The 12,570-nt window shown below is 44.4% G+C and overlaps 1 protein-coding gene across 1 annotated transcript in view; it reads right to left on the bottom strand.

Moving 5' to 3' along the window:
- pde8b (phosphodiesterase 8B) overlaps positions 1 to 12,570 on the bottom strand; it is a 300,182-nt gene that overhangs the window by 5,330 nt on the left and 282,282 nt on the right. The window contains exons 20-22 of the mRNA XM_069938086.1: positions 8,225 to 8,363; positions 5,236 to 5,403; positions 372 to 501 (exon numbers count right to left, since the gene is read on the bottom strand). Coding sequence (XP_069794187.1) covers positions 372 to 501; positions 5,236 to 5,403; positions 8,225 to 8,363 — 437 coding nt within the window. The remainder of the gene's footprint in view (positions 1 to 371; positions 502 to 5,235; positions 5,404 to 8,224; positions 8,364 to 12,570) is intronic.

Below are 12,570 nucleotides of genomic sequence, written 5' to 3'. Positions count from 1 at the left end.
CGATGTGGGCAAGTTTTGACAAAATTTGCAGTTTATCACCTTATAACCCTGTGGCATTCCTGGAAAAACGGTTTAAAGTCATTTAACAAAATAATAATTCTTGGATGTATTTTGCATTGGCAGCATATTGAGGCACCGTAAGTTATGCCTTTCAATTCCTGCAGCTTTCTACTTCTGAACTGCCATAAATGCAGCATAAATTCTACATACACATTTAAGCCAATCACACATTTCGTTACACTGCCAACATTTTAACAATGTTCCTCTGCTCTGAATACAGTCATTGATAATCTACACCCCAAAGCAGTATGGGAATCAAAATATATTGATATGGCATATTTATATATTTAAAAACCAAATGAAATGCTTACCATCCCAAGCATCAAACATATCATTTATAAAATAATCAATAAACGATATCTGAGATTTTGGAATACTACAAGTATTCCTGTCAAAGACCGGCATCACAACTGGGAGACCTTGGCTTTTCTCCTCGTCTGTCTGTTGATAAAGAAACAACTTGTTAATTTAAGATTAATTGCGCACCAATATTATAAAGAGATAATGTGTCAACACACATGAAGTGAAATGCGTAATTTCATTTTCTTCAGGATGACGACCAATAGCAGGATCATCTGGGTGGCATGGTTCGTATTGTGGTAGGTACAACCCCTTTACAGCGCCATCGATTGGGACTGGGATTCGAATCCCACGCTGTCTGTAAAGAGTTTGTACGTTCTCCCCGTGTCTGCGTGGGTTTTCCTGGAGGGCTCCGGTTTCCTCCCACTGTTGAAAACGTACTGGAGGTGTAGGTTAATTGGGGGTAAATTGAGCAGCATGGACTCAAGGGCCAAAATGGACTGTTACAGTGCTGTATTTCTAAATTTAATTTTTTTTTAAAAAGTGAAGGATTTAAGCCTGCAGGAGAATCCTCTGACTTTGACAAGCAATAACAAAAATGGATTCCCCTCCAATCAAAACAGACTGCAGGAAATTATGCTAAGAATAAACCCACTGGGAGTATGAATTGGAAAATAGAAATCACTTTTCTTTTTGATGAAAACGAGCCATAAAATTTTGCTTCAATACGAAGCAAATGCTCCACCTTTGCATTTCAACCTGGCTCCAAAATGTTGCTTCCTTCCTTAGTTTTGTGGAGTTTTGCTTACTTCAAAATATCTGGCATTGATATCATAGGCTATAGAAAATCACAGTACAGGCCCTTTGGCCCATAATGTTGTGCTAACCTATAATAAAGCTACACAACAATCTAAACCTTCCCTAACTCACACCCTAACCCTCTACTTTTCTTGCAACCATGTGCTTGACTAAGAAACTTAAATGTCCCTATCATACTAGCCTCCACCACCACTCCTGACAATACTGGCACCCTCTATTCTCTGAAAAAAAAAGCTTACCCCTGACTTCTATCTTAAACTTTCCTCCTCTCACCTTATATAAATGTCCTCTGGTATTTGCTACTGTTGCCCTGGGAACAAGGTGCTGGCTGCCTACCCTATCCATGCCTCTCATAATCTTGTAGACCTCTATTAATAAAGTCGCCTCTCAGCCTTCTTCATTCCAAAGTGAAAAGCCCCATCTCTACTAACCTCTTTTAAGACATGTTCTCCATTCCAGGCAACATCCTGGTAAATCTCCTCTGCACCTTACAGTTTCTCCATCACCTCTCCTTCCTGAAGGATGTGATGTTGTTGGAGAGAGTGCAGAGGAGATTTACTAGGATGATTCCCGGAATGCAAGGGCTAACGTACAAGGAGCGTTTGGTAGCTCTTGGGTTGTATTCATTGGAGTATAGGAGAATGAGAGAAGATCTCATAGAAGCTTTTCATGTTTTGAAAGGTTTAGATAGGGTGGATGCAGGTAAGATGTTTCCCTTGGGTGAATAGAGGACAAGGGGTCTTAGACTGAAAATTAGTTAACCATATAAAACAGAGATTAGGAAGAACTTCTTTAGCCAGAGGGTCGTAGATCTGTGGAACTCGCTGCTGCATACAGCAGTGGAAGCCAGATCACTGGGAATATTTAAACAAGAAATAGACAAGTATCTTATTAGTGAAGGCATCAAGGGATATGGGGAAAAGGCTGGAAGTTGGAACTAGTGTATTTTTTACGGAACAGACACGATGGGCTGAGTGGCCTGCTTCTGCTCCTTTGTCTTTTGACCTTGTGAACTCAATCCCCTGACTAATGAAGGCCAGGATGAAGGCCCTTAACTACTCGGTCCACCTGTGTGGCAACCCTGAGAGATTTATGGATTTGGACCCCAAGGTCCCTCTGATCTTTAACACTGCTAAGGATCCTGCCACTAACTATAGAACATAAAGGACTAGAGTACGGGTCTTTCAGCCCTCAATGTTGTGCTGACCCATATATTCTCTTCTCCTTGACGTTCGACCTTCCAAAATACATCAATTCGTAATTATCCTGATTGAATTCCACCTGTCACTTCTCTGCTGAACTCTACATCCTGTCATCCTGTTGTCACCTACAACAACCTTCTACACTATCCACAACACGTCCAACTTCACGTTGTCAGGAAACTTACTGTCCCATCCCTCTCTTTCTTCATCCAGATCCTTTATAAAAATAATAAAGAGCAGGGGTCCCAGAACAAATCCCTGTGGAACTCCACTAGTCACTGACCTCCAGGCAGAACATCTTCTACCCTCTGCTTTCTGTAGGCAAGCAAAATCTGAATCCACCCAGCCAAGGTTCCATGGACCCCCATGACTTATGACTTTCTGAATGAGTCAAATTCCTTACTAAAATCCATAAACACCACATCTACTGTTCTACCTTCATCAATTTCTTTTGTCATTTCCTTGAAAAACTCAATTTGACTTGTGAGGCATGACATGGCCCTCACAAAGTCATGCTGATTATCCCTGAGAAGACTATGCTCTAAAAATCCTAAACCCTGTCTCTAACAATCCTCTCCAATAGTTTTTCCACAACTGATGAAAGACTCACTGGTTTGTAATTTCCGGAATTCTGCCTAAAACCTTTTTAAACAAGTGGACCCCATTTGCCATTCTCCAATCCGTCAGTATCTCCCCTGTGGCCAGGGAGGATACGAAAATTATTGCCAAGGCCCCTCCAATCTCTTTCCTCACTTCCTGTAGTAACCTGGGGTATATCTCACCCTGTCCTAGGTTTTTAAGAAGATCCAGCACTTCCTCTTTCTTAACATGCTCCAATACATACTGACCTCACTTTGGCCAAGGTCCCTCTGCTTGGTGAACACTGAAGCAACGTATTCATACAAGAACTCCTTCACCTCCTCTGCCACCAGGCACATGTTCCAACCTTTATCCTACTTACCAGCTCAGTACTCAACTTATTAAACAGTCCTCCCACACTCTCTCACCAACTCCTGTTCATTGACAGCAAGTTCTGGCAGACTAGCAAATGTGAAGAAATACCTAGCTGAATCCTATTCCCTTCTCTGCCAGCAACTGAACAAACACATTTACAGCAGCAAATTAATCAGGAAATGGAGACTTGGTTGATTTTAAAAGCAGGACACTTGGCCCACTTCTAGTGTCCCAGGATTTATTTCAGATTTCAGATTTATTGCCAGAGTACATACATGACATCACATACAACCCTGAGATTCTTTGTCCTGAGGGCCAGGCAGAATTACTACTTATTGTTGGTGCAAAAAAAAAACTGTAATCAACGTACATGTCAACAAATAAAGAAATGTAAGCAAACTGACTATGTAATAAAGGAGAAAAAAAATCCAGAGAAGTAGAGAGTGGTACTGGATAATTGTCTGTCAGGTTGGAGGCCGGTGACCAGTGGTGTGCCTCAAGGATCTGTATTGGGCCCATTGTTGTTCGTTATATACATTAATGATCTAGATGATGGGGTGGTGAATTGGATTAGTAAATATGCAGACGATACTAAGATAGGTGGAATAGTGGATAATGAAGAAGGTTTTCAAGGATTGCAGAGGGATTTGGACTGCTTAGAAAAGTGGGCTGAAAAATGGCAGATGGAATTTAATGCTGATAAGTGTGAGGTGCTTCATTTTGGTAAGAAGAATCAGAATAGGACATATGTGGTAAATGGGAGAGCATTGAGGAATACAGAAGAGCAGAAAGATTTAGGAGTAACGGTACATCGTTCCCTGAAGGTAGAAACTCACGTGAATAGGGTGGTGAAGAAGGCTTTTAGTATGCTGGCCTTTATCAATCATTGCATGGAATATAGGAGTTGGGAGGTGATGTTGAGATTGTATAAGACGTTGGTGTGGCCTAATTTGGAGTTCTGTGTGCAGTTCTGGTCGCCTAATTATAGGAAGGATATAAACAGAGTGGAGAGAGTGCAGAGAAGGTTTACCAGAATGTTACCTGGGTTTAAGCATCTAGAGTATAGGGAGAGATTGGACAGATTAGGTCTTTATTCTTTGGAGCGTAGAAGGTTGAGAGGGGATTTGATAGAAGTATTTAAGATTATGAAAGGGATAGACAGAGTGGATGTGGATAGACTATTTCCGTTAAGAGGAGGAAAGATTAAAACAAGAGGACATGAGTTAAGAATTAAGGGGCAGAGGTTTAGAGGTAACATGAGGGGGAACTTCTTTACTCAGAGAGTGGTAGCCGTGTGGAATGATCTTCCGGGAGAAATAGTGGCGGCGGAGTCAATTGCATTATTTAAGAAAAGGTTGGACAGGTATATGGATGAGAAGAAGATGGAGGGTTATGGGCATTGTGCAGGGAGGTGGGACTAGAAAGGGGTGTTTGGTTCGGTGCGGACTAGAAGGGCCTAATGGTCTGTTTCCGTGCTGTAATTGTTATGTTATGTTAGAGGAGTCTCTGATTGAGTTTATTGTTGAGGAGTCGGATGGTGGAGGGGTAGCAGCTGGTCCTGAAGCTGATGGTGCTAGTCTTGAGGCACCGATACCTCTTTCCTGATGGCAGCCTTTGAAATGGATAACTTGGATAAATCTACACGTTTTGTTTGATTTGACCCCCCTGTCCCCCTCACCCATCATGAATGTGGAAACAATTCTTTCCCTCATTTCAATTGTAAAATAAACATTTTCAGCAAGAAATAACAATGACTTAACCTATACTGAGTTAGCACAAAGAAAAATATAAAAAACTGAGTCCCACAGTCTTAAAGCATTAATTCTCAGATAAAGCTGGACTAATTTGAAAAATTTCTGTTGGCATATCGACTGAAGAAACTGAAACATTGCAATATTACCTGAGCAAAATATTCTTCCGAAATTCTGCCCGCCCATTCAATGCACAGGTTAATTGAACGGCAAGGGTTAGCAATGTCAGCACATTTAATCAACATGCGTTTGATCAGCAGCCTGTTTTCCATTGCGCTCTTAATACTGGAAGGACATTCACCATCACTGCTCTCACTCTGCAGAACACAAGTAGAAATTAAACTGTATGCATCAATACATTAAATCTGTGGCAGAATTTTGATTGCAACATTGAAAATGGGATTCTGTAGATTTAGTGAAGGGTGACATAAATATAAGATTGCATAAGACAACGTTTGCTCGGGAAGGTCCTTCTCCATGCTGGAGGGAATCATGCCACAGCGACAGCTGAACCATAGGTCCCGTACCTCTCTGGTCACTTGAAGATATGTCCATTTATTTTCAACAAGTTGTATTTTACTTTATAAATAAAGGAATTTTTAAGAAACAGGGAAAGGGGAAAATAACAGATCAATGAGAAGGTCTATGCATGAGTGGGAGCCAGGAAATATTGAATAACACTTGAGTTGACAGGTCGAGCTAAAAGCTAATGAATAATCAAAGGTATAAGGCCTTAAAAAGCTGGAAACACATCTGTGTCTTCATCTCCAACAGTAATTGTTTCTCTTTCCACAGATCTACCTGACTATTTCCTGTTTGTATTTCAGATTTTAATATTGGCTTTTTTTTAATAACCAAAAATATTTCTGTTATAGAGTAAGCATGAGACTATGAATTTCATGCAAATTGGTCACATGACAAAAGAAAGAAAAACGAAATACAGGGCATGTAAAAAAGAACGTGCTGGGGAAAGCGGGGAATGGAGACACAGTGTTCCCTCACAGAGTCCTACTGCCCAGTCCTCCTGCTGAAGGCTCCATAATAGGCTTTAGACAGCCTGTTAAAGGAGCCGATGATGTTTTATTTAAAATCCTGCATCCATGGTGTCTGGGCCCAAGATGGCGGGGACTGTGATCGGATGCAGCCCCCCAGGGGTTGCAGACTCCAGTGGACTGGCATAGGGCACCAGTAATCTTCCTTGTAAATCTTCGCTGCACTCTTTCAATCTTATTGAGAAGAAGAAGCAGAGAAGATGACCCTAATGATGGTGACCACAGTGGCAGACCAGTAAGGGGCTCTGGGGCTGAGGGACATACACAGGCAGCGAGGAATCCACATATGCTGCGGGCTGCTGGTGACTTTCAGTCAAAGGACTCATTCCAGGCTGCAGGATGCTGGAGACTAGCTCATGAGAACCAAGTATTGGAACCAGGATTCAATAAGATGCTGAGCACAAGGGGGGCTCACAAAGGGCCCTGGGTGCTGAAGCCTGTTCGAGGTATTGATCTGGGCTCAGGTTGCCGATGGTTTGAACTGTACTAGAGTCGTGCAGCTGCCGAGGCTGCGGGAGCTCTGGAGGCAAATCCATGGACACTCACTGACTCTGGGGGGGACTCTTCTGCTTCTCTGATTGTAAAGGATGCTGGACAATGCTAATACTAATGGCAAACCTTTACCTTATGGCAGACTAAAGGCAATTACTTATAATATTGCATTTTTGTTTTATTACATGACAATAAATAGTATTTGATCTGATCTAAGTTGCAAGCTGAAATGGATGATTATCAGACATTATTATTCAAGGAACTCCTCCACCAACCTCAACTGTCTGCAGTCTGTGCTCCCCACAAGGTATATCACACCAATTTGCCTAATCACCTGTGTGTGTCCTTTAGCTGCAGAGTGCCTCCCTGGCCTACCACTGTTGTTAGGGTAATCTTTGCGTCTCCTTTTCAACGGGGTGGGGGGGGGGGTGGAGGGGGGGTGTTGTCCCCATTACTGGTCCCAAATCCACAACATGTACCACTTAGAGGGATAAAGGAAGTAAGTACATGGGAATGCTGTCACTCCAGGTTTACTTCCATCCTGATTTAGTCATTTATTACCAGTTTTGATTGAAGTCTGAAAAATTCTTACTAACTACACATTTAGAGAAGAATTTCTGTGCATACCAATCCTCTCATTGAAATTAAGGGCATGGTGCAATTGTCCTTGCTAGAATTGCTGGCATGACAAGAATATTTTGGTAACAGTTCTAAAGTACTGACACCAGAGTCGAGGGCAAAGTAAATATTATTATTTGTCTATAAGGGGGTCTTTGATAGAGATGCAGAGAAATCCTGTTATAATGCGATTATTGGGGTCCGTAAAATCTCATCGCAAAAATGTGGGGTTGTGCTAAATCGGGGTTTCACCATATTTTCCAACATCATTTCCATTTCTTCTCTACTTGGAACATCCCAGTTATTCGGTATGCATTTTAAATTAGTCTGGGAGCCCGATGTCCCACTCCTGCCATGAGCCTGATGCCCCAATGCCAAAGTCCAATGAATATATCCAAATTTGCATTAAATCGAGCGCATAAAATCAGGATTTCACTGTTGTGAAATAGATAGAGTAAATGCACTGGGTATAGATAGAGTAAATGCACTGAGGTTAGGTGAGATACAGAGGACAAGGGTTAAGGGTGAAAGGGAGGGAATGTTTAGGGGAAACATTATAGGGAACTTTACACAGAGAGTGGTGGGTGTAGATCAAGCTGCCAGCTGAAGTGGTAAATGCAGGTTTAATTTTAACATTTAAGAAGAATTTGGACAGGTACATAAATGGGAGGGGTATGAAGGGCTATGGACTGGATGCATGTCAGTGGGACTTGGCAGAATCATAGTTTCACACAGACTAGATGGGCCAAATGGCCTGTTTCTGTGCTGTAATCTTTTATGGCTTTCTGCATGAAGCTGTACAGCAATCTAAAATCTCTAAGATTAAGTCTGCCTTGAATTAATTTAAATTATTTCAATGTAGATAAATATTATGGAATAAATTAATTTTGCGAGGGAATTGTGTCAATCACAATCATTAGTCCTGTCAACCATTCATAGTGACGTCCATACTGAGGAAGCTGAAGCTCTGCCTTACTTTCAAGCTTGTTTCTTCCAAAGATGTCAGGGGTTTGTTAATACTGTTCACAAATTTATTCACATGTTCAAAATGCTTTGTCATCTCTGTGGCCAAAACCATGTCAATGATTGCCTGTCGCAAAGTACGAAACTGATTCCTGCAAAACAAATTGGATAATTGATTACAACCTTGCACTTTGTTCTTGGTTATGGTAGAAGCCAATGTCTCATTCCCTTGATTTGAAAATATACAGTAAACCCCTGGTATCTGGAATTCATGCAACCGGCAGTCTCAAGCAAATGGCCAAACAAAAACCAAGAAAACTAAATTAAAATAAAAATAAGAATAAAATAATAGGTAAAAATACATAAGTTTAAAATTTTTTAAGTAAATGTTCCCTGAAGCAACTCATAAACCTTTGGTGAAGATGGGAGCAAATATTCAGCCTTGGTTGCATTTTGCTCATAGCAACTGTTTGAATAAAGTTGGGTGAAACAACAATGGAGTTGCCCAGGATGAAGAGTTGATGGATGCCACTTGCTGTTGGGCTGACTCTCTTAAAGTGCCTCCTTATCCCTGATTAGTAAGAGTCGCTCCAGTCAGACATCTTATCTATAAACTTGGTTCGTGGGGAGGTTAATTAACTATAATGTTATTGTTTGTCTTTCAAAGAATGAGACTGAAAAATAAAGTAAAATGGTTAAAGGTTTATATTCCGTATATACTCATGTGATTGTCGAGTTTTTGGATCAATTTTTGGGGTCAAATTTGGGGAGGGAGAAGATTTTTACATGGGTCACATTTTTGAGGGGCTAAAATTCACTGAAGAATCCAAAAGTAGCATATATACTTGTATAATAGTCGACTTTTGGGGATTTATTTTCGGGTCAAATTTGGGTGAGGTACTACTTTTGACCGTGATAAGTACCTGCGTCATTCAAGGCGTTGGGAGCTTGGATGGCTGGAATCAAGTAGCAAATTCATGCATGGGGTGTCGGGAGCTCAGATGAGAGAGAGTCAGGGGCCCAGGAGAGGTTCTGTTGCTGGGGCGTTGGGACCTCTGATGTTTGACAGTAGGGGTGAGGGTCCGAGGTTGAGACATTGGGAGCTCAAATCGGTGGGCAGTCAGGGCGAGGATCTGCGGACGAGGTATAGGGAGCTTTGGTGGGAGGGTGGCCGGGGCGTCAGAATGGCAGATGGCTGAGGTGAAGGTTTGTGGTTGGGACACTGGGAGCTCAGATGGGCAGGTGGTTGGGGCCAAATATTGGGCAGGGGGCCAACATTTACACAATTCATATGAAAAACATGATTTTTGGGGCAATAAAAGGAGGGGGGGTGGTTTGACTATTATACAGGATTGATTGTTATGTGAGTATATACAGTATTCATTCAGGTAAGGTTTGTTCAGTGTAAGTACAGTATAATATTTTTGTCTTTTGTTTTTTTTTAAACTGTTTATTCTTAATGCAGATGTATTAGGCATTGTGGGAGTAAGTCTCAAGCAACCAAAAAATACACTTATCCAGCACCAACGAATCCTCATAGGTGCCAAATACAAGGGGTTTTACTGCATATACTATTCTAAGTTATCTTCTTTTGCTAGCGAAAATAGGAAAGAGACCGCTGAGAAGATTTGCCAGTACATTGTCTGGATTGGAGGACCTTGGTTATGGCAAGAAATTGGATAGACTGGGCTTGTTTTCCCCTGAGCAAAAGGGTACAGTAGAGGGGTAAATATCCAAAATGGTAAGAAGAATGGATATGGTAAGTGGTCAGCATCTTTTATCTGTGGTTGTGTGGCGGTGCACATCCTCATGGCGAACCGGCCCCGCTTGTATCATCATATGGCGGGACAGCCATGGGGAAATGGCATCGTCAGAGGTTTCTCTCTGACTCCAGCATCCCTTCCATCCCACACCCTGGGCAGCGATTATGATGCCACAATGCACCAGGTGACTGAGCTCATGCTGGATTTGAATTAAAACAATCTGTGTTTCTTCCACTGCTCACTCTGCCTCAGTGGTGACCCCGATGAGCCCAGATGTTTTTCTGGACTCAAAACACCATGGATTCAGCAGAGGTTAACGCTGTCTCCATCAAGCTTCCCCCCTTTTGGACCCACCGACCGAGAACGTGGTTCGGGCAGGTGGAAGCACAATTTCAACTCCGCAACATCTCCTCAGATGCCATGATGTTCTATCATGTCGTGAGCGCTCTGGACCAAGATACGGCAGCGAGGGTGGATGACATCATCCACCACTACCCTCGGCTATGGGCAAGTACACTGCCCTTAAAGAACTGCTGCTTGGAACTTTTGGGCTAACTCCCCAGAAAAGGGCTACCAGGTTCTTTCACCTAGATGGGCTTGGGGACCGTAGTCTATCGGCAATGATGGACAAAATGCTGGTCCTGGTGGAAGACCACAAGCCTTGTTTTCTCTTCTGCCAGATATTCCTGGAAAAGATGGTGGAGGGCATTCAGCTGCTCCTCACAGATGAAGACTTCTCGAACCCGAGGAGAGCAGCAGCCCATGCGGATGCTCTCTGGTGCACGAAGAGGGAGAACGAGGCAGGCCTCAACCAGGTGGCACGACCAGGAGCCAGCCAACCGCAAGCCGCTCCCAAGACCAAACCAGATGAGGGCTAGTCGACCTGATGTTTCTACCACCAGTGCTGGGGTGCGCAAGCCCATAAGTGCCGCTAACCCTGTGGGTTTCAGGGAAATGACCAGGCCAGCCGCCATTGATGGCAGCAACGGCTGGCCACACAATCAGCCTCCTTCATGTGACGGACAGATCCATCGGCCACCAATTCTTGGTGGACACAGGGGCTGAGCTCAGCGTCCTTCCCCCACAGCATTAGAGACTCGCACCCGATCTTGAGGTCCAACCCTGCGGGCAGCCAATGGCTCCACCATCAGGACCTACGGCACCCGCAGGGCACAGATCCAGATCAAGAAGGAGATGGGAGGTTTTCCCTAGCCTCCGTGGGCACTGCGCTATTAGGGCTGACTTCCTCAGAGCTCACGGCCTACTAGTTGACATGAAGGCCAAAAGGCTGGTCAACGCCTGAACGTTCCACTCCACCCGACTGGACACAGGAGAATCCCGCAGGCCCAAAATCGCCATCGTAGCCGCCGCCAGGGATGAGTTTGATGAGATCCTCCATGAGTTCCCCGCCATCTTGGAGTCACGGTTCAATGCCGCTCTGCCCCAGCAGGGCTTCCACCACATCACCACACAGGGCACCCTGCTGCATGCTAGAACCAGATGGCTGCCGCCTGAGAAGCTCCAGCAGGCAAAGGAGGAGTTCTCCAGGAACTGGGATTTGTCCTGCGCTCAAACAGCGCCTGGGCATCGCTGCTCCATATGGTCCCGAAATCGTCCGGGGGCTGGAGACCTTGTGGGGACTACCGTCGGTTGAACGATGCAACCACCCCTGACAGGACTTCTCCACATACAGGACTTCTCCGCCAACCTCCACGGTGCACGGGTCTTCTCCAAAGTGGACCTCGTGCGGGGATACCATCAGATCCCAGTGTATCTAAACGACGTGGGTAAGATGGTCATATTCACCCCTTTCGACCTCTTCAGGTTCCTGCATATGCCCTTCGGTCTAAAGAACGCGGCCCAAATTTTCCAGCACCTCATGGATGCAGTTGTAAAAGACCTGGACTTTGTGTTCATTTACCTGGATGATATTCTCATTGCCAGTCGCAACCGAGATGAACACAAATCCCACCATCGCACACTCTTTGTCCGGCTGGCGGACTTCGGCCTCACAGTCAATGTGGCAAATCCCAGTTCAGCAAGGTGTCCATCCAGTTTCTGGGGCACACCATTTTGGCAGCTGGGGCCGCACCGGTGCCAGAGAAGGTAGTGGCTGTTCAACAATTCCCCAAATCTTCCACCCTGAAAGGCCTCCAAGAGTTCACGGGGATGGTGAACTTTTACCATTGTTTCATCCCTGGAGCCGCGTGCATCATGCGCCCATTGTTCGCGCTCATGGCCACCAATGAAAAGACTTTATCATGGTCAGAGGAGGCGGACAGGGATTTCATCGCGACAAAGGAGGCTCTAACCAGCGCCACGCTGCTGGTGCATCCATGGCCGAAGGTGCACATGGCGCTCTCCATGGATGCCTCAGCTACAGCAGTGGGGAGGGGGGGGGTTCTGGAACAGTGCCTCGATGGGCAATGGTGCCCACTGGCCTTTTTCAGCAAGCAGCTGCACCCGCTGGAGCTCAAATACAGTGCCTTCGACTGGGAGCTCCTGGCGCTCTATTTGGCCATCTGCCATTTCCACTACTTCCTCGAAGGCAGGCTGTTCATAGCCTTTATGGATCACAAGCCCCTCACTCAAGCAC

Source organism: Narcine bancroftii, chromosome 1, assembly GCF_036971445.1.
Source record: "Narcine bancroftii isolate sNarBan1 chromosome 1, sNarBan1.hap1, whole genome shotgun sequence".
Taxonomy (NCBI): domain Eukaryota; kingdom Metazoa; phylum Chordata; class Chondrichthyes; order Torpediniformes; family Narcinidae; genus Narcine; species Narcine bancroftii.
This window is presented reverse-complemented; position numbering and strand designations above follow the sequence as displayed.